This window comes from Somniosus microcephalus, chromosome 5 (genome assembly GCF_052327205.1).
Source record: "Somniosus microcephalus isolate GS21.2 chromosome 5, FLI_Smic_1.0, whole genome shotgun sequence".
Classification (NCBI taxonomy): Eukaryota; Metazoa; Chordata; class Chondrichthyes; order Squaliformes; family Somniosidae; genus Somniosus; species Somniosus microcephalus.
In genome coordinates this window covers 220996569-221018401 of record NC_140991.1, presented here as the reverse complement: position 1 = coordinate 221018401, position 21833 = coordinate 220996569, and the positions used below count along the sequence as shown (strand labels likewise).

The 21833-nt window shown below is 47.0% G+C and overlaps 1 protein-coding gene across 1 annotated transcript in view; it reads left to right on the top strand.

The window, feature by feature from the left end:
* srd5a1 (steroid-5-alpha-reductase, alpha polypeptide 1 (3-oxo-5 alpha-steroid delta 4-dehydrogenase alpha 1)) overlaps positions 1-21495 on the top strand; it is a 44502-nt gene extending 23007 nt beyond the window's left edge. Inside the window, exons 3-5 of the mRNA XM_085988711.1 lie at positions 18873-18974; positions 19066-19216; positions 19777-21495. Of these exons, the coding sequence (XP_085844837.1) occupies positions 18873-18974; positions 19066-19216; positions 19777-19843 (320 nt within the window). The 3' untranslated portion in view covers positions 19844-21495. The remainder of the gene's footprint in view (positions 1-18872; positions 18975-19065; positions 19217-19776) is intronic.
* The last annotated feature ends 338 nt before the right edge of the window (positions 21496-21833 follow it).

Here is a 21833-nt window from a genome sequence, read left to right as displayed (position 1 = left end):
GGCCGCGCAGCAAATTTAAAGGGACCGTGCAGAAAAAAATAGAGGGAACATTGCCGCACACATAAAATGAATTGTTTAACAACAGCTCCCATTACAATTTGTTATGGCATTTATTGAACAAAGAACCCTTGATGTTGTTTGCACACTTAATAAAAATAACAACTCTTATTGACATGCTATGTCTGCAGTCTCTACATTGCAACAGTTTCTCTCTTTGGTTTATCTCCCATTGCAATATTCACAAATAAAAATGTCAATTGTAGTCGTGAAATTCGGCTCCATTGTGCCCGGTTTTTCGGTGCTATGGATGCTGTTTTGGGTCCAAAATGGCGTCCGCTATGCATGTGCACGCTTCTGGTGTGGGCCTCGCTGAACGCCATTTTGGTGAGATCATTACCGCGGGCGCTGGGAATGTGCGTCAAAAGCATACAGAATAGGCAGATCGTGATGTCAGTCAGCGTGAAATGGTGATTTGACGACAGCGCTGCCATTTTCGACCTCAACGCTCCAGCTAACGCCCTCTCAAAGACGCACAGCTAAAAATGCGTTCAGCAGCAGGAAGGATCCCCCACCAGCACTATTTAAAGGGATCATCAACTGCTTTCAGATTAGTTGTTGATTGATTTCTACTGACTCTTGGTGAGTTTATAGAAATGTTTGGTGGTTTGTTATCTTATTTGAAGTGGCTGAAGTCTCCAGGGAGTGGTGTGCAGATTACTTCAAGGCTTCTGCTCAGACCAGTTGCTCCCAGATATGGGGGCAATAGTTTGTATCCCCCTTGGCCTGCAGCATGATCAGGAGAATGAACAGAGACGACACAGTGGAGGACAACCTGCTCGAAGAGGCAGGAGGAGAAGGTGGAGAAGGGCTCTCAGCAGAAGGCCATATCCACCCAGGGTCTTCAGGGAGCAATTCTCCTACCTCAATCACAGCAAGGAACAGTGTATGCGACATCTCTGCTTCACTAAAGAGCTGCTCACTGAAATCTGCCACCTGTTGAAGGCAGACCTGCAACCTCCGAGCAGGGTGAGGACGGCATTGCCAGTGGCTGTGAAGCTGAGCGTGGCCATGAATTTTTATGCGTCGGGCTTCTCCCAGTTTGCCGTGCACTGTTGCATAAGGGAGGTCACTGAGGCTCCGTATGCAAAGAGATGTGAATACATTTCATTCTCTCTTGCCAGAGAGAAGCAGGCGGAGTAAGCATGCAGCTTCACCAGGATAGCAGGCTTCCTCATGGTGCAGGGTGCCACTGACAGCACACACGCTGCTTTGTGGACGCTGCATGTGAATTTGGAAATGTAACACAACCGGAAGGGATTTCACTCCCTCGACGTCCAGCTGATATGCGACTATACTCAGCGTCTCATGCATGTCAATGCCCAGTATTCTGGCAGCAGTCATGATGCCTTCCTTCTGCGGTGGTCAGCTGTACCATCTGCATTTGAGCCATCACAACAGACCAAAGGGTGGCTACTGGGCGACAAGGGCTATCCACTGACCACCTGGCTCATGATTCTGGTGCGCAACCCAAGCACACGTGAGCTGCATGCATATAAAAAAGCCATGTTGCCACATGGAGTCTGACCATTGGGGTGCTTAAACAACGCTTCCGCTGTCTGGACAGCTCTAGAGGAGCCCTGCAGTACTCGCCAGAGCACGTCTCAAGATTCGTCATGGTCTGCTGCATGCTGCACAACCTTGCCATCATGAGGGCACAGCCCTTATAAGAACATAAGAGTTGGGAGCAGGAGTAGGCCATACAGCCCCTCGAGCCTGCTGCACCATTCAGTAAGATCATGGCTGACCTTAGACCTCAACTCCACTTTCCTGCCCCATCTCCATATCCCTTAATTCCTCTGGAGTCCAAAAATCTATCTATCTCAGCCTTGAATATCGTCAACAACTGAGCATCCACAGCACTTTGGGGCAGAGAATTTCAAAGATTCACAATCCTCTCAGTGAAGAAATTCCTCCTCCTCTCAGTCTTAAAAGGCCAGCCCATTATCCTGAGACTATGCGCCCTAGTTCTAGACTCTCCAGCCAGGATAAACAATCAGCGTCTACCCTGTCAATCCCCTGCAGAATCTTATATGTTTCAATGAGATCACCTCTCATTCTTCTAAACTCCAGGGAATATAGGCCCAATCTACTCAATCTCTCCTCATAAAACAACCCTCTCATCCCAGGAATCAATCTAGTGAACCTTTGTTGCACCGCCTCTAAGGCAAGTATATCATTCCTTAAATAAGGAGACCAAAACTGTGTACAATACTCCAGGTGTGTTCTGACCAGAGCCCTGTACAATTGTAGCAAGACTTCACTTGCAATAAAGGCCAATGTGCCATTTGTCTTCCCAATTGCTTGCTGTATCTGCATGGTAACTGTGTTTCCTGTATGAGGACACCTAAATCTTTCTGAACACCAACATCTGATAGTTTCTCACCATTTAAAAAATATTCTGTTTTTCTATTCTTCCTACTAAAGTGAATAACTTCACATTTCCCCACATTATACTCCATCTGCCACCTTACTTGCCCACTCACTTAACCTGTCTATATCACTTTGCAGGCTCTTTGCGTCCTCCTCACATCGTACTTTTCCACCTAACTTTGTATCATCAGCAAACTTGGATACATTGCACTCATTAATATAGATTGTAAATAGCTAAGGCCTAAGCACTGATCCTTGCGGCACCTCACTAGTTACAGCCTGCCAATCTGAAAATTACCCGTTTATCCCTACTCTCTGTTTTCTGTCTGTTTACCAATCCTTCATCCATGCTAATACCTTACCCCCAACACCATGTGCCCTTAGCTTGCTTAACAACCTTTTATGTGGCAACTTATCGAATGCCTTTTGGAAATCCAAATATACTACATCCACTGGTTCCCCTTTATCTACCCTGCTAGTTACATCCTCAAAAAACGCTAATAAATTTGTCAAACACAATCTACCTTTCATAAAACCATGTTGACTCTGCCTAATCAGATTATGATTTTCTAAGTACCCTGTTAACACTTCCTTAATAATGGATTCCAACATGTTCCCGATGACTGATGTCAGGCTAACTGGCCTTTAATTCTCTGTTTTCTCCCTCCTTTCTTGAATAGCAGGGTTACATTTGCTATCTTCCAATCAGCTGGGACCTTTCCTGAATCTAGGGAATTTTGGAAGATCACAACCAAAGCATCCACTATCTCTGCAGCCATCCCTTTTAGAACCCTAGGATGTAGGCCATTAGGTCCAGGGGATTTGTCGGCTTTTAGTCTCATTAGTTTCTCGAGTACTTTTTCTCTACTGATATTAATTACTTTAAGTTCCTTGCTCTCATTAGCCCCTTGGTTCCCCGCTGTTTTTGGTATACTTTTTGTGTCTTCTACCGTGAAGACAGATACGATTTGGACAGGTTGGGTGATTGGACATCCAGTATGATTTGGACAGGTTGGGTGATTGGGCAGATGCATGGCAAATGCAGTATAATGTGGATAAATGCGAGGTTATCCACTTTGGTGGCAAAAACAAGAAGGCAGATTATTATCTGAATGGCAATAGATTGGGAGAAGGGGAAGTGCAACGAGACCTGGGTGTCCTTGTGCACCAGTCGCTGAAGGTAAGCATGTAGGTGCAGCAGGCGGTTAAGAAGGCAAATGGTATGTTGGCCTTCATAGTGAGAGGATTCGAGTACAGGAGCAAGGATGTCTTGCTGCAGTTGTACAGGGTTTGGTGAGACCACACCTTGAGTATTGTGTGCAGTTTTGGTCGCCTTATCTGAGGAAGGATGTTCTTGCCATGGAGGGAGTGCAGCGAAGATTCACCAAGCTGATACCTAGGATGGCAGGAATGACGTATAAGGAGAGATTGGGTCGATTGGGCTTATACTCGCTGGAGTTTAGAAGAATGAGAGGGGATCTCATTGAAACTTATAAAATTCTAACAGGACTAGACAGACTAGATGCAGGAAGGATGTTCCCAATGGCAGGGGAGTCCAGAACCAGGGGCCACAGTCTAAAGATAAGGGGTAAGCCATTTAGGACAGAGATGAGGAGGAATTTCTTCACCCTGAGTGTGGTGAACCTGTGGAATTCTCTACCACAGAAGGCAGTTGAGGCCAATTCATTAAATTATATTCAAGAAGGAGTTAGATATATTTCTTAAGGCTAAAGGGATCAAGAGATATGGGGAGAAGGCAGGGACAGGGTACTGAGTTTGGATGATCAGCCATGATCTCATTGAATGGCGGAGCAGGCTCAAGGGGCCGAATGGCCTACTCCTGCTCCTATCTTCTATGTTTCTATACAAAATATTTGTTTAAAGCCTCTGCCATTTCCTTGTTCCCCAATATAATTTATTCTGTTTCAGCCTCTAAGGGACCAACGCTTACTTTTGCTACTCTCTTCCTTTTTACTTACTTGTAGAAGCTCTTACAATCTGTTTTTATATTTCTTGCTAATTTACTCTCATATTCTATTTTCACCCTTTTCATCAATTTTTCGGTCATCCTTTGCTGGTTTATAAAGCTCTCTCAATCCTCAGGCTTACTAGTATTCTTTGCAACATTATAAGCCTCTTCTTTTAATCTAATACTATCCTTAACTTCTTTAGTTAGCCACAGATGGCTCACTTTTCCCGTGGAGTTTTTATTTCTCAATCGAATGTATATTCGTTGAGAATTTTGGAATATTTCTTTAAATGATTGCCACTGCTTATCTACGATCATTCCTTTTAATCTAATTTCCCAATCTACCTTAGCCAACTTGCCCCTCATACCTACATAATTGGCTTTGTTTAAGTTTAAGACTGTAGTGTCAGATTTAGAATTTCTCATAGAATTTCACTTTCAAACTCAATCATATTTATGATCACTCTTTCCAAGAGGATCCTTTACTATAAGATTACTAATTAATCCTGTCTCATTACACAAAACAAGATCTAAAATAGCCTGTTCCCTGGTTGGTTCCATGACTTACGGTCAGTTCGTAAGGGTGACCCCGAGCTTCAGGTCGCTAGTCACTTTAATTCTCCACTCCACTCCCACTCAGACCTCACTGTCCTCGGCCTCTTACACTGTTCCAATAAAGCTCAATGTAAGCTCAAGGAACAGCACCTCATCTTTCAATTAGGCACTTTACAGCCTTCTGGACTCAACATAAAGTTCAACAATTTCAAAGCATAACCTCTGCTCCTATCCTTTTTTTTCCATCTATTTTATTTATTTATTTTCTTTCTCCCATATGACAGCTGTCTTTCATTCTGCCAGTGCCATTTACACTTCTCTAGAGCCATCTTTTGTTTCTTAACTTGTCCCATTACCATCTCCTTTTGCCTTGCACCATCTCTTAATCTCTCTTAATGTCTCTTAATCTCTCCTGCCTTCCATCCTATCACAGACCTTCCCTTTTGTTCTTTCCTCCCCTCCCCCTTTCCCTGCCCCTACACTTGCTTAAAATCTGTTACATCTCCAGCTTTTTCCAGTTCTGACGAAGGGTCATCGACCTGAAACGTTAAGTCTGTTTCTCTCCCCATAGATGCTGCCTGACCTGCTGAGTATTTCCAGCATTTTCTGTTTTTATTTTTGGTTCCATGACTTATTGTTCTAGGAAACTGTCTCAAATACATTCTATGAACTTGTTCTCCAAACTACCCTTGCCAATTTGATTTGCCCAATCTATATGCAGATGAAAGTTCCCCACGATTATTGTATTACCTTTGTTAGAAGCTCCTATTATTTCTTGATTAATACTCTGTCCAATGGTATAGCTACTGTTAGGGGGCATATAAACTAACCCACCTCGGTTTTTTGTCCCTTGTTATTTCTTATCTTAATCCATACTGATTCTACTTCCTGATCTTCTGAGCCAAGATCCTTTCTCACTACTGCTCTTATGTCATCCATAATTATCAGGGTTACCTTCCCCGCTGCTGTTCTAGTCTGTCTGTCTTTTCGATAAGTCGATTACCCTGGAATATTTAGTTCACAACCCTGGTCACCTTGCAACCATGTCTTCACCTGAGTCCTCTGCAGCAGAACTCGTGTGTGACCTCGCCCTCCGGAGAGCTTGCACCCTGCCCAGCCTTCAGCCCATTTGTGCCCGGTGTCTCACCATGTGCAGATCCCGCATCTAACCTATCCTCTAAAGCAGGGATTCTCATCCGGGGGTCGGCGGCCCCGAGATGGCTTCATGGGGTCCACCATAAATAATCTCTGGGATTTAAAAAAAATCTGATTTAAAAAAAAAAATGGAAAATATACCTTCACGTAAAGGTGTGGGATTGAGCTGAGCAAACTGGTGGCTACAACCCCAACTTGGATCTCTGTTCCCCCCACCCCGAATGCCTCTGCGATGACGGCGGCAGCTGCCACTGAGCCCAGGTCCCCGCTTGCTGAGAACGGAGAGGGACGGCGGCCGCTGGTCGCTGAGCACAGATCCCCTGGCTTGAACGCTCAGTCATCCGGTCTCCTCTCGCCATTTCGTCCCGTCCCCCCACACTTGTCCTAGCGCCCCGCTGCTCCCTCTCTCCCAGGCTAATTGGGGTAGTTGCTCTTCCACTTTCACCCCTCACTCTCTGAATCCTCTCACTGCCATATGTCACCAACAACAACCGTTATCCCTTCAGTTCAATTATCCCGCAACTATTGAAATCAACCAATGGTGGCGCCGCGTGTGCGTACGTCACTTCCATTTCAGATTTGAATTTTATTTGTCCTATTTTTGTTATTTGCGCTGACGCGATTGTCAATCAAATGAAGAAGTAGCAAGGAAATAGGCGGCAGCTGCAAGGAGGACAGAAGCTGCTGGGGTCAAACAGTGAGTCATTGTCTTTGTGGAGGAAGAAGAGTGGAATATGTCAACATTAGGAATCTATTAAGATTGACACTTATTACCAGCAAAAACTGAAACAGTTTGCAAACTCATGTAAATATTCTGTGCTGTCCAATTTTCCCCTCATTTTCTCTCCTGCTGTCTTCAAAGTGTTGACTCGCACTGTAATATAGTTGCAAGGGTGCTGGCTGCCCTTTGATGCTTAACCTCATTCATTCTTCATCTGCGAGCCTATTCCTTGAGTGTTAGCAGTCTTGCTCTACCAAGGAGGCCATCATAGGCAGACCTGATTGTTCACACCCAACATTGACTTCCAGCTAGGATTTCAACCTTCCAGGAGTGTCCCAGCCGTATAGTCTATGGGAAATAAAGATTTGTTTTTGAAAGTAAAGATTTGAATTGGAAGTCTTATGTTTTGTTCTGATATGTTATGTGGTCAAAGTTGCTTAAGCTGGCATGTCATTCTGGGTTTGAATACTATTCCACTGAGGTTTCCTAGCTCTGCTGCTTTGTATGTTTTGTTATTGTTCAGAATGTAGAATTTCACCTCAGCAACAGTACAGTAATTCCTGATTTTATTATCGTTCACTGAAGTTTTTTTTATTCGTTTATGGGATGTGGATGTCGCTTGCAAGGCCAGCATTTATTGCCCATCCCTAATTGCCCTCGAGAAGGTGGTGGTGAGCCGCCTTCTTGAACCGCTGCAGTCTGTGTGGTGAAGGTGCTCCCACAGTACTGTTAGGGAGGGAGTTCAAGGGTTTTGCCCAGCAATGATGAAGGATCAGCGATATAATTCTAAGTCAGGATGGTGTGTGACTTGGAGGGGATCTTGAAGGTGGTGGTGTTCCCATGCGCCTGCTGCCCTTGTCCTTCTAGGAGGTAGAGGTCACGGATTTGGGAGGTGCTACCAAAGAAGCCTTGGCGAGTTGCTGCAGTGTATCTTGTAGATGGTACACACTACAACCACGGTACGCTGGTGGTGGAGGAAGTGAATGTTTAAGGTGGTGGATGGGGTGCCAATCAAGCGAGCTGCTTTGTCCTGGATGGTGTCGAGTTTCTTGAGTGTTGCTGGAGCTGCACTCATCCAGGCAAGTGGAGAGTATTCCATCACACTCCTTACTTGTGCCTTGTAGATGGTGGAAAGGCTTTGGGGAGTCAGGAGGTGAGACACTCGCCACAGAATACCTAGCCTCTGACCTGCTCTTGTTGCCACAGTATTTATATGGTTGGTCCAGTTAAGTTTCTGGTCAATGGTGACCCCCAGGATGTTGATAGTGGGGGATTCGGCGATGATAATGCCTTTGAATGTCAAGGGGAGGTGGTTAGACTCTCGCTTGTTTGAGATAGTCATTGCCTGGCACTTTTGTGGCGCGAATGTTACTTGCCACTTATCAGCCCAAGGTTGATCGTCGTCCAGGTCTTGTTGCATGCGGGCATGGACAGCTTCATTATCTGAGGAGTTGTGAATAGCGCTGAACACTGTACAGTCGTCAGCGAACACCCCCATTTCTGACCTTATGTTGGAGGGAAAGTCATTGATGAAGCAGCTGAAGATGGTTGAGCCAAGGACGCTCCCCTGAGGAACTCCTGCAGTGATGTCTTGGGGCTGTGATGAATGACCTTCAACCACCACAACCATCTTCCTTTGTGCTAGGTAGGACTCCAGCCAGTGGAGCGTTTCCCACCCCCCAATTCCCATTGACTTCAGTTTTACTAGGGCTCCTTGATGCCACACTCGGTCAAATGATGCCTTGATGCCAAGGGCAGTCACTCTCACCTCACCTCTGGAATTCAGCGCCTTTGTCCATGTTTGGACCAAGATTGTAATGAGGTTGGGATCTGAGTGGTCTTGGCAGAACCCAAACTGAGCATCAGTGAGCAAGTTATTGGTGAGTAAGTGCTGTTTGATAGCACTGTCGATGACACCTTCCATCACTTTACTGATGATTGAGAGTAGACTGGTGGGGCGGTTCTGAATGTGAATATTCACGCCGATAATTTGTCTCACCCTGCTGTGCATACAGTTTGCTTACAGACTGTTTAGGAGCTGTTTTTAAACCAGTCTTCGCTGAATAATTGCTGTGTTTCTGTGATTTATGTAACAATCACATCCTTTGTATTGATCTCTCAAGTTGTCTCTTAATTTTCAAAATCCACACCGAATTGTGTAAAATGAATTATTTTTCCTTTTTTGTAAGTTTACTGACCAGTTTGTTTACTTGTTTTGATTGGGAAATGTCTAAGAGGCTCCAAACAATGCAATTGCCTGGTGGCTATATTGGCCCAGATTTTGCGGTCAGCAGGGAACCACTTGCCCACAGACTTTCTGTGTGCTTTTGCACTGGAACTTGCAGTAATTAGAAATCTGAAACAGCGCAGTGCCCTCTACAGGGCATCTGGGACCTGTGTGAACAGGGAAAGCAACAGAGTGTCTCCTCAACCAATCAGATCGAAGAATCCTTGCTGAGACACACACAGGGGAATTTTAACCTGGAGAAGATAGTGGGTTTGGGTGCAGGTGGGGTGTTTAAAACTGGCAAAAATGTCAGCGCGTCAGGAAGCTGGCTCCATCCCGCCGACTTCCGGGTTTAACTCGAGCACATTAGGCTGCTTATGTGCAACCCCCACAGGAGAGGCGAGTTGCCTATTAACATATGTTAATTGCTCAATTAAAGCGATATTTCAACTCACTTTCAAATTTAACGTGCATCCACACGTTTCCTGGACTTCTTGAAAGTTGCCAGTGAAAGTAAGGCGGGTACACAGCAGCAATTGAGGGGCTGAATCAAACTCAAGGAAATAGTGCAATAAATACTCTACTCACAGCTCCTTTCTTACCTGCTCTTGGGAAAACGTTTGTTCATAGTACTTTTGCTGAGAGCTCACTTTCTACACTTTGGAGGTTTTCTCAATTACGTCAGTATGAGTGGCACTTTGGTTGCCTTAGATTGGACCTCGGTCAAGGAGCAATATGACCACCACCATTACCAGCCTGCTGTTCAGAGACCTGTAGCTGGACAGCAGAGGGGAGCAGCAAAGGGGTGTACAGGCAGTGGCTGAGTTTCCTTGACATGTATGAGCAGCAGCATCTCAGGAAACTCAGATTCTCGCATCAGATGGCGGCAGACATCTGCCGCTTCCTAGAAGTAGACCAGCTGCCTGCTGGACCTGGTGGCCACATCTTACCAGTGACTGTCAAAGTCAAAACCGCTCTCAACATTTTTGCCTCTCGATCCTTCCAAGGATCTGCTGGAGACGTAGCCAGGATCTCCCAATCGGCGGCGCACAAATACATAAGACAGGTGACTGATGGCTTGTTTGCAGGGGATGTTTGCAGGGGATGTTTGCACCCTCTACAGGGGATATGGGACCTGTGTGAACAGGCCAAGCAACAGAATGTCTCCTCAACCAATTAAAATTGACAATTATATCAACTTCACCTGCGATAACGCCAGTCAAAATGAGCGGGCATTTGGATTTGCGGCTCTGGCTGGCTTCCCACTGGTGCAGGGCGTCATCAACTGTACATACGTGACAATCTGGGCACCCCCAGAACTAGGAGTATTCGTCAACCACAAGGGCTTCCACTGCATCAATGTGCAGTTGGTGTGCAACCACAAAAAAATATTTCTGCAGGTGTGCACCAGATTCCCGGGCAGCTGCCTGTTAGCAGTCAACCTTCCTCCTCCTTTGGTTCGCAACATGTTTTGAGTAAGCACAAGACACTTCGCAGTGAAGTGTACAGAACAGACCTTATTGATACATAGTAAAGGTGATCAGCATAACTGTATAGAGAGTGGCTTTTCGATCCCTCTGAATTTCTATTGAAATCCATGCTCCTTTATTACACCATATAATATTGGCTACATCAAAGGAAAATGTCATAGATAAGACTGCATGACGTATCTGTTCCTAAATCCTTTGAAAACAGACTAATCATGTAAACAATTGTAGTTGCTTACCTTAAACAAGACTTCCTGACCTAACTGTCCTTAAACCCTTTGAACACGCTTTACCAACTGTTACCTTTTTACACTACAGCTAATGGATCCTCTACCCATGTTTTATTACCCTAAAGTTAAACCTTAACCACTCATGGCTGACATTATTACTAACACATATTTCTTTGCACAAGCACTTTACATATCAGAAGGCAAGCCATGTTTTCTCCTCATGACACCTTTAAAGTCATTCTTTTTATATTGGAAAGCCGGTTCTTCCAAGATGCAAAGAAGTTCAACTGTTAACCCTTAACAACCCAAGATGTCCAACATACGTCTCTCCAGGATTTCCAACACTGACATGCTGCTATCATCCTTTGGCAGTCCAAGATTCCAGATGTCTTCGGACCTGCAGACTTAAGGGGTGGCTGCTAGGATATAAGAGATACCCACTTCAAACTTGGCTGATGACATCCATCAGAAACCCAACCAATGAAACCCAACAGCACTACAATGAATGCCGTATGACCACCAGATGTGTGATTGTACAAGCCATCGGCATGCTGAAGATGTACTTTACTGCTGCAAGACTCACACCCACATTTCACACCTTGCGCACACAATGCCAGCTATTCAACCATGACAGGCACATCACCCAAACACATTGCACCACACTTACTGACACTTCCATTCCTCTTGCAGGCCAAGGTGGCTCACAACCAGCGTGAGCAGCAACAGACAGGCAGGGGGACAAGCACAGCTGCACAACCTTACTGCGCTGGAGGAGACTGCTGCAGATAATTGGAGGGGCCGTCACTGAGGCCGTGGCAAGTGGTGAGGTTAAAAGCATTGATGATGACAGTATGCTCATACCCAATCCTCCTTCTCACATCCCACTTCCCCTCATTGCACAATCTCTTCTCACTTACAAGCTGCTGAAGGTGTAATCATGCAGATCTTGCTTTACCCCCTCCCCTCACCACAACCCAACCCTTGTGCCTTTCTCCTTTCAGATACCAAAGAACTGCCAGCAGCCCAGCCAGTCCACAAACAACTAGACGAGGAGAGCGAAAAAGAAGAGGCACCAGCTCAGAAAATGGCACTGCACAAACTTTAGAGGATAGTATAGAGGCAGGATCTGTATAGGGTGAGTCACTGGGCACGAGTGGGCTGCAGCCAGGCCAGAGAGAAAGGGTAGTGTAGGTGCCAGCTGCACGGAGGGTGAGTTCACACATGAGTTCTGCTTCACAGGACTCAGATGAGGACTTCAATGGGGTGGCCTTCAGAAGAAGGGTGATTGGCATACACACAGAACTGCTTGGTACAATGGCAGGCCTGACAGAGAGCCTCTTGTCACTGTCAAGGAGCATGGAGGAGTCCGGCTCCAATATTGCACCAAGCTTTGTGCGGTGCTCGGAGCCCATAATTTCTAGGATGCAAGTGATGGGCAACTCCATTAGACCACTTGTGGACCCAACCATGTTGCTGGGTGTGATGGGCGATGTCGCAGCTTCCATTGCAGCACAGGCTGTAGTTGAAGCTTAGACTGCTCTCATGCAGGCTCAGCTTGCTGCCAAGCTAGTTCAGACTGCTGCCATCGCAGCTGGGTTTACGAATGTGGGAAGGGGCTTGCAGGGTCTCGCAGCAGTCCAGCAATCTGCCCTCCAACAGAAGGCTAGGGATGCTGAGGCACCGCCCTGGAGAGCTGGCAGTGGCTCTGTGGAACAAGAACTTGCTGTCCTCTCAGGATGACAGCATTCGTACTCCCACCCCAGCCATTCCACCAGTGCCATTGCAGTTGCCTGTCAGCCGGCCAGCCCAGACTGTTGCCACCCATGCCAAGGTGGTGCAGTCTACAGCCGGGCCTTCTAGGCCCAGAGCTGCTCGAGTTCATCCTGCAGGGCCATCTGAAGTCTCGCCCCCCCTGAAAGTCAGCAGCCTTCCACCAGCCATGCTGCAGCCACAGGGGTGGCATTGCGTAGGAACACTAGAATTCGCAAAGGAACACAAAAGACAGGCAATGTGGGAATGCACAAAGGTGATTAATTGACTTTGTTAAGATTCAAAATAATCATTGATAAATTATGTTTGGAATGTTTGTTTTGTGGTGGCTTTCATTTCAGCTTTGTGTTCAAGAGGACACTGATGCTCCATGAAAGAGGGATGGTAAGGTGGGGAACCGTTGAGTAACGGGGATCTGGGGTTTCGTTCATTGGAATCAGAATGTGATGATGCACTCAAAGACAGCCCGTCCAGAACGGGGATTTGCTGCCTGCTGATGTGCCTCAATAATTACGAGACTCGATGTTAGCGAAACAAAACAAGGCTTTTATTAACTTAGAAAGTAACACGTAAGAGAGAGAGGTATCTTCCTTCTGGAGACTGAGGCCAGACTGAGCTAGCTTACAAAAGGGGCCAGGTATGGGCGGAGCCCTACACACACAGCACATTCCAATAAACAATACAATGAGGACTGGGGGAAGGGAAATGACACTGAAACCGACCACAGTCACAGGCAGTGATGAATGGAATATTTCATCACATTCACCCCTTCTATAGATTTAGTCTGTTCAGGGGTTTGATAGTCCTCTGCGACCGACGTGGCTGTTGTGGTGCCGCGGGTGTCGGCTGGGTGTCCCCGGTAGTCTCCTGGGTCTCTGCCGGGGGTGCCGCCAGGGTTGTTGAAGGGGTAGTTGGTGGGGGTGCCGTTGGTCGATGTTCTTCCAGGGGTGATGAAAGAGTAGTGGGTGGGTAAGAGTTGCTGTGATCGTTGTTGCTGCTATTGCCGTGGTTGTTGTCGATGCCGGCTGGGGCGACGTCTTTTATGGACACGGTGTCCTCCCTTCCGTCAGCGTGCCGGACATATGCGTATTGGGGGTTGGCGTAGAGTAGGTGTACTGGCTCCACGAGAGGGTCCGTCTTGTGGCCCCTCACATGCCTTCGCACGAGTACCGGACCTGGGGTGGAGAGCCATGACGGCATGGATACGCCTGAGGTGGATTTCCGGGGAAAGACAAACATTCGTTCATGAGGCGTGGCATTAGTGGCCGTACACAATAGCGACCGCATCGAATGGAGCACATCCGAGAGGACTTTCTGCCAGCGGGAGATAGGGAGGCCCTTGGTCCTTTAGAGCTAGAGTGACTGCTTTCCATACTGTCCCGTTCTCTCGCTCCACTTGGCCGTTACCCCGGGGGTTGTAGCTGGTGGTACGGCTCGTGGCGATCCCCTTGGACAGCATGTACTGGCGTAGCTCTTCACTCATGAAGGACGCCCCCCTATCCGTATGGATGTAGCTCGGCATACCGAACAGGCAGAACAGGCTGTTGAGGCATTTAATGACTGTGGCGCTGGTCATGTCTGGGCAGGGGAAGGCGAATGGGAACTGGGAGTATTCGTCCACAATGTTCAGGAAGTAAACATTGCGGTCGACGGATGGGAGGGGGCCCTTGAAATCTAAGCTGAGCCGCTCAAAGGGCCGTGTAGCTTTGATTAAGTGGTCTCTATCAGGGTGGTAGAACCGAGGCTTGCACTCAGCGCAAGTGCGGCAGTTCCTGGTCAGAGACCGAACTTCCTCAATCGAGTAGGGTAAGTTACGGGACTTTATGAAGTGGAACAGCCGCGTGACCCCTGGGTGGCAGAGGTCGTTGTGGAGGGTCTGTAGCTGATCCCCGGTGGTGCTGGCACACATCCCTCGTGAGAGGGCATCTGGGGATTCGTTAAGGGCCCCTGGCCGGTAAATGATGTCATACTCGAAGGTGGAGAGCTCGATCCGCCACCTAAGAATCTTATCATTTTTGATCTTCCCCCTCTGTTTATTATTGAACATAAACGCTACCGACCGCTGGTCGGTAAGTAGGGTGAAGCGTTTGCCGGCTAGGTAGTGGCGCCAGTGGCGCACTGCCTCCACGATGGCTTGGGCCTCCTTTTCCACGGAGGAGTGTCTGATCTCGGGCCATTGGAGGGCCCTCGAGAAGAAAGCTACGGGCCGCCCCGCCTGGTTGAGGGTGGCCGCCAAGGCGAAGTCAGACGCATCACTTTCCACTTGAAATGGAGTGTTCTCGTCCACTGCCTGTAGCGTGGCCCGCTCAATATCCTGCTTAATGCTTTTGAAGGCGGCGTGGGCCTCAGCAGAGAGCGGAAAAGAGGATGCTTTCAAGAGGGGGCGGGCTTTGTCGGAGTAGTTGGGGACCCATTGGGAATAATAAGAAAATAACCCCAGGCACCTTTTCAGGGCTTTGGGAGTGTTGGACAGGGGCAGCTCCCGTAGGGGGCACAATCGGTCGGGGTCTGGTCCGATTTCCCCATTCTCCACCACGCTGCCTAGTATGCAGAGGCGCGTGGTGTTGAAAACGCACTTGTCCTCGTTGTAGGTGAGGTTGAGTTTTTGTGCGGTTTCCAGGAACCTCTCGAGGTTCGAGTCGTGATCCTGCTGATTGTGGCCGCAGATGGTGACGTTGTCGAGGTAGGGGAAGGTTGCCTGCAAGTGGTGGTCATCGACCATGCGGTCCATCTCCCTCTGAAAAACCGAGACCCCATTCGTCACCCCAAAGGGGACTCTGAGGAATTGGTAGAGGCGTCCGTTCGCCTCGAAGGCGGTGTACGGGCGGTCCTCTGGTCTGATAGGGAGCTGGTGGTACGCTGACTTGAGGTCGATGGTGGAGAACACCCGGTATTGGGCGATTTGGTTCACCATTCCTGATATGCGGGGTAGCGGGTAGGCGTCTAGTTGGGTGTACCTGTTGATCGTTTGACTATAGTCGATCACCATCCGTTTCTTCTCGCTACCCCTTACCACTACCACTTGGGCGCGCCACGGGCTGTTGCTGCGTTCAATAATGCGCTCTTTCAGGAGCCTGTCTACCTCGGTCGCGATAAACCGCCTGTCCTCCCAGCTGTACCTCCTGCTTTTGGTCGCTATTGGCCGGCAGTTAGGGGTAAGGTTCGCGAATAGCGAAGGCGGCTTTACCTTCAGGGTAGCCAGACCGCACACTGTGAGGGGCGGCTGGGACCCACCGTACTTGAGCGTGATGCTTTGGTGGTTGCACTGGAAATTCGGGCCCAAGATCACGCTCGCACATAGGTTCTTCATGATTAATACTTTAAAATTATTGTATACAGTTCCGTTAACGACCAATTGTACCGTGCAGTAACCCAGAATGGTCGATGTCTGGGTTTTATCAGCCATAGAGATGGTACCCTGAGCAGGGACCACCTTTAGGGAGAGTTGCTGTGCCAGTTCAGGGTGGATAAAACTCTCCGTGCTTCCACTGTCAATTAAACATTTAACCCGGCACCCGCTTACCTCGATGTCCACCATTGATTTGGATAGCGGGTGCGGCCTGGTCTGGTCCACTGTGACCGATGCCACTGTAGGGCCCTGATCGATACAAGATGGCGTCCACGCTGTCTGCTCATAAGATGGCGGACCCCACGAGGTCGGGCAAGATGGCGTCCAAGATGGCCGTTCCCACGGCGCACACGCGGCGGTGGTGGGTTTTCCGGCGGTTGGTTTTCCGGCGGGGTTCCCTCTGCACACCTTCCCGAAGTGCCCCTTCTTACCGCACTTAAAGCAGGTGGTGCCTTTCGCCGGGCACAGGTTTCTGGTGTGTTTTGGCTGCCCGCAGAAGTAGCAGTTGGGTCCCTGACGCGTCGCGGCTGTCGTAGGGCTTCTGGGGGGAGAGCGGGGCCCCGCCGGTGTCGGGCTGCCGGGCGGGGAAGATGCCTTCCAAGATGGCGGCGCCCTCAGTGCACACGTGGCGGCGTGGACGGCGCGCGCTGAAGAGTAGGCGTCCGAGTTTCTCTGGGCCACATCCAGGGATCGCGCGGTGTCCGCAGCATGTTTCAGGTCCAACCCCGTTTTTTCCAGCAGTCTTTGCCGGATGTAAGTGGAGCTGAGGCCTGTGATAAAGGCATCGCGAACAAGCTCGTCAGTGTACACTGCGGCTTTTACATCTCGGCACTTGCAGTCTTTGCCAAGCATTTTCAGGGTGCTTAGGAACTCCTCCACCGATTCCCCAGGTCGCTGTGCGCGAGTAGCGAGCAGATGCCTAGCATACACCTCATTCGTAGGCTGCTGGTAATGCACCTTTAAGATGTCGCAGGCGGCCAGGTACGTATCGGCGTCTTGGATGAGGGGGTAAACCCGGTGGCTTACCCAATTCCGCAGAATTCCGAGTCTCATCCTCGCAGCGTCCGTAGCGTCTTTGACGGCTGCGGAATTGTCCAGGAAGAATTCCATACACTCAAACCAGTGTCCGAAGCGTGCTGATGCGTCCGGAGCATGTTGATCCAAATCCAAACGTCCGGGTTTCAGGAGTTGATCCATAGTGTTGAAAAATAAGTTAATAAAATTGATGTGCCTCAATAATTCCGAGACTCGATGTTAGCGAAACAAAACAAGGCTTTTATTAACTTAGAAAGTAACACGTAAGAGAGAGAGGTATCTTCCTTCTGGAGACTGAGGCCAGACTGAGCTAGCTTACAAAAGGGGCCAGGTATGGGCGGAGCCCTACACACACAGCACATTCCAATAAACAATACAATGAGGACTGGGGGAAGGGAAATGACACTGAAACCGACCACAGTCACAGGCAGTGATGAATGGAATATTTCATCACACCTGCCTCCTCCCTTCCTCCTCCTCTTCCTCCTCCTCCATGGTGGCAAGGGCTGCGCCCTCATGATGGCCAAGTTGTGGACAATGCAGCAGACCACCACGAAATGGGACATCCGCTCCGATGTGTACTGGAGGGCTCCTCCTGAGCGGTGAAGGCAGCGGGTTCAACATGGTGGCTGGAAGATTGCTAGCACAGCAGACTGGCATTCACCATCATGATGGGCTGGGCGTGGTCGCACACCAACTGCACATTAAGAGAGTGGTAGCCTTTGCGGTTGCAGTACATCTCAGCATTGATTTGCAGTGCCCGCAAAGCCACGTGTGTGCAGTTGATGGCGCCCTGCACCATGATGAAGCCCGATATCCTGGCAAAGCTTTATGGGTGTTCCTCATGCTTCTCTCTGTTCAGAGAGAAGACAATGAAGTCCCTTCTCCTGGAATAAAGAGCCTCTGTGACCTCCTGGATGCAGCGATGGATGGTGAACTGAGAGATGTTAGCTACGTCTCCTGCTCCAGCCTGGAAGGATCCGGTGTCGAAAAAATTCAGGGCCACGGTCATCTTGAGGGCCACTGGCAGCGCTGTCGTCACCTTGCTCTGAAACTGCAGGTCTGGTTGCAAGAGGTGGCAGAGTTCTGTGACTACCTCCTTGGTGAAGCGGAGCCTCTGAATATACTGCTCCTGGCTTAAGTGCAGGTAGGAGAATTGCTCCCTGAAGACCCTAGGTGGGTAAGGCCAGCTGCTGAGAGCCCTCTTCCTCCTCCTTGCTCTGCGAGCAGCTTGTCTTTGCTGCCTCCGCTCCATCTCCCTGTCATGCTGCAGTGCAAGGGGGACTTCAAGTAGAGCCCCCAAGACTGGGAGAAAGTGGTGTACTCAGAGGCCTTCCAATAGCAGCCAATGTCTTCCCAACATCCAGCAGCACTCCCTTCACACTTTACCAACTTTATAAATGTGTTCCAGTAAGCCAGTATCAATATAAACTCTGCAAGAGCTAGTACAAGAGTAAAAAATCAACTTGCCTGTAAGTTGGTTGTATCCCTTTAAATAGCGCTGGTGAGGGGTCCCTCATGCGTTCAGCTGTCCATGTTTAGGAGAGGGCGTTGATTGGAACAGTGACGTCCAAAATGGCAGGTCGCGTGTCAAATCAGCACTGCACGTTGATTGACATCACGATCTGCCTTATTTGAATTCTTCCGCCGCATGAAGGCAACGACCACCCTTCTGACCTTCCCAAAATGGCAGGGCGGAAATGAAGCGGCCGCCAATTTTTTGCCAAAACCGGCCTTAACTGCTGGCACTAAGCAGGGGAATTTTGCGGCCTTGGTACCTGTGCTAGACCCGATGAAGTGACAATAGCGTTTAAACTTTGCTCAATTATACAAATACTTGTACAACCTATTTTTACTTCTTTATTTCTTTCTCAAACAAAATGGACTGTGAACAGTTGAGAGGAATTTGATAAGTAATTATTAAATGTAAGCTCTTGTCCTTAGGCTTCGCACTCTGGTTTTTTGGCTTGTCAGTAAACCTGCATTCTGACCATATCCTCAGAAAACTACGAAAACCTGGTGAAACAGGATATAAGATCCCACAGGGTGAGTGATTTAAAAAAAATTCTATTAGGCCTTTAAGATTTAATGGTACGTTATATATATTGTAAATATTAATTTCTTTGATATTTTGAAGGAGGAATGTTTGAATATGTGTCTTGTGCCAACTTTCTTGGAGAAATAGTGGAATGGATTGGGTTTGCCATCGCTTGCTGGGCACTGCCGAGTGTAGCATTCGCTGTATTTGGATTTATGGTTCTTGCTTCTCGGGCTGCACAACATCACCGGTAAGGTTCAAGTTAAATTCAGTATCCTGTCTGTTGTTTAATTCGTCGCACTATCTCCTACTCTTCACCAACACTTTCTCAGCACCTCAAAACTGGAAGTTCTTTTTTTTCTCTCTTTTCCAAAAAAGTATTATCTTATTGTTGCCCAACCACTACTTCATGATTTATCCTGTCTTCCCTCCTATTCTTTTCAATTTTGGTGGTGTCCTGCACTATGAAGCTTGGCCATTCACCAATATTTCTGAAAAGAAAACTTGTTGCCTGAATAGCAATTTTTTGATCTTGTGAAGCCTCTTCAAGCAGCTCCACTTGATATAGACCTATGTGTTACCTACTGCTTTGTAATCATATTCGATTTTTTTCTGTAGTACCAATTTTTATTCGAGTTTAAACTAAGGTTTAGTCAATTTTAAACAAACGCAGACTACCATTTAAAACACGTAAAAAATAAAGAGGCTAAAAATATTATTGAACGACAAAAAATTGAAAACTGATAATTTAATGTTCTGAAAAATTTCTGTTTATACTTTCAAAATATATAATTTATCTTTTCATTGCAGATGGTATCTGGAAAAGTTTGAAGATTATCCAAAGTCAAGAAAGGCCTTAATACCTTTTCTATATTGAAAAGTCAAATGCTTATATACAGGGCTAGAGTTTCTACCATTCATAGCTAATGGATGGAAAGTTTTAGCCTATAATGGGATATTAAATGCATTGAATAGTGTGAGGTTGCTGTTCTTACCTCTGAGATAGGAACTGAACTCACCAGAAAAGTTGGGGCTTGTCTATTGCAGTGTAAGTACCCCTTTAACAGTGTGATAAGTCTTAATTGCTACCAAACAACCTCTCTGGCACTGAAAATTAACTTTTACAAGCATGGCGCCTCATTCCTTCAGATTTTAATTATTGTTGGAGATTTTTTAAAATCTAATTCATTTAATTCTTTTTGACTCTTATCTCTCTCCTTAATCCAATCTTTTCCTTATTTTACTTTCTGCAACTGATTTGACGTTGAATTCAATATTCCAACTGGTTCAGACTTTGCACTGCTCATTAACGATTCTTCAATCTGATTGGTTAAGGAGATACACAGTTCCTTGCTACGAAGAAAGGGCGGGGGAGTGGGACTAGCTGAAGTGCTCTTGCAGAGAGCTGGCACAGGCTTGACAGGCCGAATGGCCTTCTTCCGTGCTGTAACCACTCTGATTCAATCAAACAGGTCCCAGATGCTCTGTAGAGGGTGCTGCACTTATTAGCTCTCTAATTTACAGTAAATTCCAGGCAAAATCCCATAGAAAGTCTATGGGCAAGCATAATGAGCGACTGGTGTTATTCTTTTGCTGCTGAGAACAAAATCCGGTCCAATGAAATTCCTGAAATGGACTGTAGCAAATAACTTGACTCCTTTGCCTATTACATGCTGCTGTCTCATATAATTGGGATAGTGCAAAGTTGCATTACCACCCTATCTTGTAACAAAACTCGACTGAAGGAATGCAAGATAGTAATCAATATGATGAAATTGGGTTGGGTTAGTGGAAGATGGAACCCATATAGCAAAAATGTGTGCGCTTAATGGCAAAACAGGAATGTTGTCTGGGAATGCATGTTACAGTCTGTGACACAGTCTTTAGACTCTGATGACTTTACTCAGTTTGACATAGAAGCCTTTTATTGTGCTGCTACTCTTTACTTTTCAGGCATGTTACTGTAGATATTTTTCATTTGGTGCACTGCATTTAAACAAGGCAATGGCACGGAGACTGATGGACTATTGAAGATTAAGAGCTGTCGGTAAAATAATATCATTGAATTTCCAGCTGTATGGCTGTATTTTTAAAAAATTTGTGATTTGACCAATTTCATTGCAACAGGTATAATGGGTCAGATTTTGTTGTAAACCCTTATTTACATGCAAATTCTGGTGACCACATATGTGCAGTTAAACATGGAAATCCGGAAGTTGCTGTCTGAGATGTCCTGCTGGTCCATAAGCTTCGCGAAAAAGTCTGAATAACCATTCAAATGTATTGAACTCCGTGAATTTGCTGTACTTACCTCATAGATATGTACTAAACGTGCCAGAAAAAATTAGGGCTTGTCTGTTCCAGTGTAAGTACCCTTTTAACAGTGTGGCAAGTCTTAATTATTACCAAACACCCTCTCTGGCACTTGGAAATTAACTTTTACAAGTATGGGGTCTCATTTCTTCAGATGTTAATTACTGTTGGAGATTTTAAAAAATGTAAAAATTAAAAAATGTTTTTTTGCCTTTGCTTTCTGACTCTTTTATCTCTCTCTTAATCCAATCTTTCTTTCCCTCTCTTTATCTCACTTTCTGTAACTGATTTGACATTGACACTTCCTGGTTCAGACTCTGTGCTGCTCATTAACGATTCTTCAATCTGAATGGTTTAAGGAGATACACAGTTGCTTGCTCTTTTCACACAGGTTCCAGATGCTCTGTAGAGGGCGCTGTGCAAAAAGCCCATAGAAAGTCTATGGGCAGGATTTTCATTCAGGAGTCGGGTTGGAGGCGGGGGTTGTAATCCCACCTCAATCGAGATGCGGCCAATCCACGCGATTTTAACTTGATTGATCTTGTTCAGCCCGC